Source organism: Onychostoma macrolepis, chromosome 05 (genome assembly GCF_012432095.1).
Source record: "Onychostoma macrolepis isolate SWU-2019 chromosome 05, ASM1243209v1, whole genome shotgun sequence".
Taxonomy (NCBI): domain Eukaryota; kingdom Metazoa; phylum Chordata; class Actinopteri; order Cypriniformes; family Cyprinidae; genus Onychostoma; species Onychostoma macrolepis.
Window position 1 is genome coordinate 43,917,986 of NC_081159.1, and position 6,426 is coordinate 43,924,411.

A 6,426-nucleotide genomic window follows, 5' to 3' on the forward strand; every position below is an offset into this window, starting at 1 on the left:
TTATGCATAGTAAAACTAGGCATTGTAAGCTCCATATATGGTGATTTCTGGGAGGAGTCGGGGTGGAGATGCATGTACGCACAAGCTTCCTCTGACTGGGATTTATAAAGGGTTTTTGCGCAGGTTCTAGCGTACGCATGGTTTTATAAATCTGAAAAAATTCACACGTACGCAAAATCTAGCTTTTGTGCGTACGTACACTTTTAGGATGAAATCTACAGAGAGTTTTATAAATGAGACCCCAGGTGCAGCGTACAGGTCAAGGGGCGAAACGCTCATGACCCTGAGGTATCTGCTGAAGATGCAGAGGGATTTCCAATAATACCAGTGCTCTGACCAAGATGCCACCAATGGCTACCATGAATAAATATCGTATCCGTAATAGTCCTGCAGTTCCTGCTTGTGGCAAAGCATCATTGAGGTTTATTTCACCCAAATCATGAAAGTGCAAAATCAAAATAACCTCTAAAAACCAACTAAACTTATTTCAGTTTTATTTCAAATTAATGAAAGTTTAATCGTTGTAGTTTTAATGTTTAAATAAATTGGTTTAAAAAAAAAAAAAAAAAAAAGAGAGAGAAGCACCATATCATTCACCCAAACACTAATAATTCAATTACAGATTTAAAATTAAATACATTTTAGTTTGTTAATTTTTATTTCAGTTTAAGTAATCAATTCCAGGGATGCTCAAACTCGGTCCTGGAGGGCCGGTGTCCTGCAGAGTTTAGCTCCAACTTGCCTCAACACACCTGCCGGGAAGTTTATAGTATGCCTCGCAAGAGCTTGATTAGCTGGTTCAGGAGTGTATAATTGGGGTTGGATCTAAACTCTGCAGGACACTAGCCCTCCAGGACTGAGTTTGGGCACCCCTGAACTAAACTGTATTATTAAAAAAAATAAGTTTAATATTGTTAACATTTCAGGGGAACAAAATCCAACTCATTTTAGACCGTGACACTTAAAATCAGAGACACAAATAACCATGCTCATTTTGTATCAAACCTTTATTTTGCAATTGTGGTAGAAATGTCTTCTACAGTTGCCAGATTTCAATAAATAACTTTGAGCATGTGACATGACATTTATCCAGTAACCCCTGACACGGAGCACCCTCCCTCCCTCCCGCTCGTCGCCCCTCATAGAACTGCCTGAGAACAGCAGCATCGAGCCTCAAACCAGGCTGACTGAATCTCCACCGGAGTGAAGAGAAAATAAGACAACAAACGCAACTCTCTAATGCTTCGCATAAGTCTTTCCCAAAGAGATCGGAGGCTTTACGTTCGCCCGTCTCGTACAAAAATGTCCATCATGTTCAATATGTACACCTAGAGAGGCGAGGGCATCAACGCGACTGAAAACAAAGTCCGGACAATCTATAACTCATCCTTGTCGCCCTGATCTTCGCCCTCCTCTGGCGGCGGGCCACCCGTGCTGCCGTACAGCTTGCTTACGATGGGCTGCACGATTTCCTCCAGCTCCTTCTTCTTGGCCTGGAATTCCTCGAGATCTGAGTCCTGGTGAGACTCCAGCCACTCGATCTTCTCCTCGACGGCCTTCTCGATGGCCTCCTTGTCATCAGATGACAGCTTGCCGCCCAGCTTCTCTTTGTCCCCGATCTGGTTCTTCAGGGAGTAGGCATAGCTCTCCAGCTCGTTGCGGGCGTCGATGCGCTCCTTCAACTTCTTGTCCTCATCGGCGAAGCGTTCGGCCTCGTTCACCATGCGCTCGATGTCCTCGGGCGTCAGCCGGTTCTGGTCGTTGGTGATGGTGATCTTGTTCTTGTTGCCTGTGCCCTTGTCCTCAGCTGTGACACGCAGGATGCCGTTGACGTCGATCTCGAAGGTGACCTCGATCTGAGGAACGCCGCGGGGAGCCGGAGGGATGCCGGTCAGGTCAAAGGTGCCCAGGAGGTGGTTATCTTTAGTCAGCGGACGCTCACCTGGAAAGATAAAGATTAAAAAGATGAGTGAAAAATTAAAAATGGTTTCAAATGTAACAAAATGGGAGGAAAAAAATTCACTTAAGATTCTCTTAAAAAAAATTTAAATGAGACGAGAGAGATGGCTTAATCTAGCAAAATTTGAAAAAAATAAATACAAATACATGTCATTTAACACCTTTGTAAGCGGCTTCAAATTAAAAATGTAGATTTTAAAATTTAAATTAATGATACAGTTTGAATTAAACGGAAAATCTAAATTATTTAGCATACAATGGCTTAAAAATGAGCAAAATATGAAAAGCGCAGTTTAGGGAAAAAAAATAAAAAATAAACTTCAAATCTAAAACCAAATCATTCAAACTCTTTTCATATGAATGAACTGAATAAAACGGTGGTAATAAATGTAAATGAAATTCAGTGAGATGAAGTAAATGGAGGCGGTGCGCTGAAATGGTTTGCTCACCTTCATAAACTTTGATGGTCACGGTTGGCTGGTTGTCAGAAGCGGTGGAGAAGATCTGAGATTTCTTGGTGGGCACAACAGTGTTCCTGGGAATGAGTTTGGTCATCACTCCTCCGACCGTCTCAATGCCCAGGGTCAAAGGGCAAACATCCAGAAGCACTAGGTCACCTGTTCAACACATTTCAGTCAGTAAACATCACACAAGAGACTTGGTGTCATTACACAGCCCAGCCCTAGACGTGTCCATCAGAGGTTGGAGAGACTCACCAGTGTCCTCTTCTCCTGACAGGACTCCGGCCTGCACGGCAGCTCCGTAAGCCACGGCCTCATCGGGGTTGATTCCTCTGGACGGCTCCTTGCCGTTGAACAACTCCTTCACCAGCTGCTGGATCTTGGGAATACGAGTGGAGCCACCGACCAGGACGATCTCGTCAATGTCAGCCTTCTTCAGGTCAGAGTCTTCCAGAACCTTCTGCACTGGTTTCATTGTGGAGCGGAACAAGTCCTGTGAGGAGAAAAGCACAAAACATTAGTTGTTTTCCATGCATTCATTTCAGTTTTGTTCAAAGTAATGAAAATGTTGTAATAATATCATAACTAAACTGTAGTTTTAGTTTAGTTAAGGTTTAGTTGGTAATGCGGAGCTTCTCTTACCATGTTGAGCTCCTCAAACTTGGCGCGGGTCAGCGTCTCGGAGAAGTCTTCACCCTCGAAGAAGGACTCGATCTCGATGCGGGCCTGATGCTGGGCAGACAGCGCTCTCTTGGCCTTCTCCACCTCACGACGCAGCTTCTGCACGGCGCGGTTGTCCTTGCGCACATCCTTTCCGGTCTTCTTCTTGTAGAGCTTGATGAAGTGCTCCATGACGCGCTGATCGAAGTCTTCCCCGCCGAGGTGAGTGTCTCCATTAGTAGCCACCACCTCGAAGACGCCGTTATCGATGGTCAGCAGGGAAACGTCGAAGGTGCCGCCACCGAGATCAAACACCAGGATGTTCTTCTCACCGTCCTTCTTGTCCAGACCGTAAGCGATGGCAGCGGCGGTTCTGTGGAGAGCAACAAGATCATTAGGGTTACTGTTAACTAAATGGATTAAAAAAAAAAAAAATACAAGTGACACTTTTTTTTTTTTGGCCTCCAGTTAATGTTCATTTTATTTAAGGTAACAATACTTAAACATTAAAATAAAATTATTAAATTTAGTTAAAAGAAATTAAAAAATGTTAACCGAAATATAAAAATACATTAAAAGAAAAAAATTAAGCAACAATTCTAATTTAACTGAAACTTGAAATTAATAAACTATAGTCATAAAAAAAAAAAAAAGACAAATTTTAAAACTTAAAGCTGGTTAAGATAGATTTTATCTGAAATTATTAATAAAAGTTATACTAGGATATCAGTGATATTAAAATAACTCTGATGTGGATTTATACAAGATACGGTCAAGAAAACGACCTGTTATGCAACAAAGCAAAAGTAATACAGTACTTACGGCTCATTGATGATCCTCATGACGTTCAGACCAGCAATGGTTCCTGCATCTTTGGTGGCCTGGCGCTGGGCGTCATTGAAATAAGCGGGACAGTGACCACAGCATGTGTGACCTTTAGAAGAGCAGAAAGGGATCAGGTGTTGAGTTTTACTGCAGTGAAACAAGATCATACGTTTTCTTTGTGTTGGTGTCAAAACTTTACCTTCTTTCCCAGGTAAGCCTCCGCAGTCTCCTTCATTTTAGTCAGAACCATAGCAGAGATTTCCTCAGGGGCGAAAGTCTTCATCTGACCTGATCCGATGTCCAGCTGGATGTGAGGCTTGTTCTTCTTCTCAATAACCTGGAAGAGATGCAGCAGATGTTTAGTGTTCACATTGACGTCAAAGGGAAGTATAGTTCAAATACAGTTCAAACACAAGCTAGCAGACGTGTGTACCTTAAAGGGAAAGTATTTCATGTCCTGCTGCACAGACGAGTCGCCCCATGTGCGGCCGATCATCCTCTTGGCATCAAAGACGGTGTTCTCAGGGTTGGAGGTCAGCTGGTTCTTCGCAGCGTCTCCGATGAGACGCTCACCTTCGGTGGTGAAGGCCACGTATGATGGAGTGATGCGGTTTCCCTGGTCATTAGCGATGATCTCCACACGGCCGTTCTTGAACACTCCAACACTGGAACAAAAATAAAACACTTCAATACCACATACATACACACATATATATATATAATGCAAAAATATTATAACAATTATTTTTTTTAAGATGAGCATTACTAGATAAACAAAATAAACTAAAAATAAATGTATATAAATTTTATTAAATAAAATGTAAAATATTATAATAGAGAAACATTAAAGCTGAGCATTAATAGAAAATAAAGATAAAAAAATACATAATTAAATATAAAAACAAGTAATATTAAATAAAGAAATTGTACTTCAATCAATTTTAATGACCCTGTGACCCCTGTATATAAATCCAAACTCATTCTCACCAGGAGTAGGTCGTGCCGAGGTCTATTCCAACCACTGTCCCAACACTTTCCTTCTTGTCATCCTCTTCAGCAAACACGCTGCCGGCCACCAGCAGAAACAGGCAAACCAATCGCATTTTGACGTTGATCTTCTGTCAAATCTCCACTAATTTCTGTAAAGAGTACTTTAAAAATAAAGGTCACAGGTCAGGGCAGGTACATAATGAAGCACGTCACTCACTGGCTGGATAACTTATATAATCACTATAAATCAATGCATTTTCATTCAAAAACGAATTATCTGGTAATTTTCTTCTAGATAATTTAACCAAAAATAAATAAATCATGAATGGCTCCATTGAGGTCAGCTGCAAACGCATATTAAGTAGTTAAAATATAAGAAACGTGAAAAAATTAAATGCATATTTACTTAAGGCCAAGCAGCAATGCAAACAATAGACACCATTTGTCCAAAAAAAAAATAGAAAAAAAAAATTAAGTAACTTAGTCATCATCTAAACATGATTCTGTAACTTACTAGTCAAGAGTAACGTTAACTAGTCTCCAGTTCAACCTCGTGGGTGCTGATACTCACTTTTACTATTTACTCCACATATTAATATTGTGATATAATGTACATCCAAAAGTCCTTAATTTAAAACACGTTTACTTCAGATAAAAACCTATTTAAGATAAAATCATTCATTCGTTTTGTCTAACCGGTTTCTATCGAATGAATGAACGAACGAACATTACAAGCAGCAAACAAGACGTATTTATAATTGTATTTACACTTAACACTCTTTTTAAGTTAATATTTACGAATATATGCATTTCTAATCTTCCAACTCAACCGTTTTTAACCGTTTCTCGAGACTATCCATCCAGTCAAAACAGCTATAACGGGTTCATTCGATCTTTACAGCTTTTTATAAGACAAATCAATTAAATTAAGAGTTTAAATGTAAATTAAGAGTTTAAATGAGATATATTCTTACCTGATAAATGTAGTAATAAGCACTAATCTCAAGGGCGTGTCTCGTTCTCTTCTCTGTGTGTTTCTCGTGTTTTCTCTGAGTCTCGACTGTAACTCATGGCGCCGCTCTCTCCTGTATATAAGCCGTCAGCGCTTCCCCGTCGTGGAGCCTCGCTATTGGTCGGAGAGTAGCTCGTTGGAAGGCGCTGATTGGCTGAGCGTTGCACGCTGGCTGATGCTGATTTGCACACGTACTGGTGGAGGAAACGTCATGAGATGAGGCGAACTGTAAGGATTTGATTGGTTCGCGTCAGTGTCAGTCTGTGAAGATTCTGGATGGGGGAGGGGCGCTGAACTGTGCTGCATTTGAACCAGGCCAAGAAATCGGAATATTTTATTGAAACTTATGATAAAACGCTCATTCTTCACAGGTTTAGATATTTCATGCGTTTTTACTTACATATACGTACACATTAAATATCTGACTCTTCTGTTTGAGAATAGAAGCAGATGTTATGGGTTTGAATATATGGGGAGTTAAGTCTCAACTGAGCAAAATTGTATATTGTGTACGTTATA

At 40.6% G+C, this 6,426-nt stretch overlaps 1 protein-coding gene across 1 annotated transcript; it reads right to left on the reverse strand.

The window, feature by feature from the left end:
• Positions 1-1,093: 1,093 nt before the first annotated feature.
• Positions 1,094-6,019, reverse strand: hspa5 (heat shock protein 5). Its single transcript, XM_058775200.1, is given in 10 exon segments — positions 1,094-1,942; positions 2,409-2,576; positions 2,676-2,913; positions 3,063-3,453; positions 3,903-3,993; positions 3,996-4,014; positions 4,105-4,242; positions 4,339-4,570; positions 4,893-5,056; positions 5,870-6,019. Coding segments are annotated over 9 exon segments (1,959 nt in total). The 5' UTR covers positions 5,009-5,056; positions 5,870-6,019; the 3' UTR covers positions 1,094-1,376.
• Between the last annotated feature and the right edge of the window lie 407 nt (positions 6,020-6,426).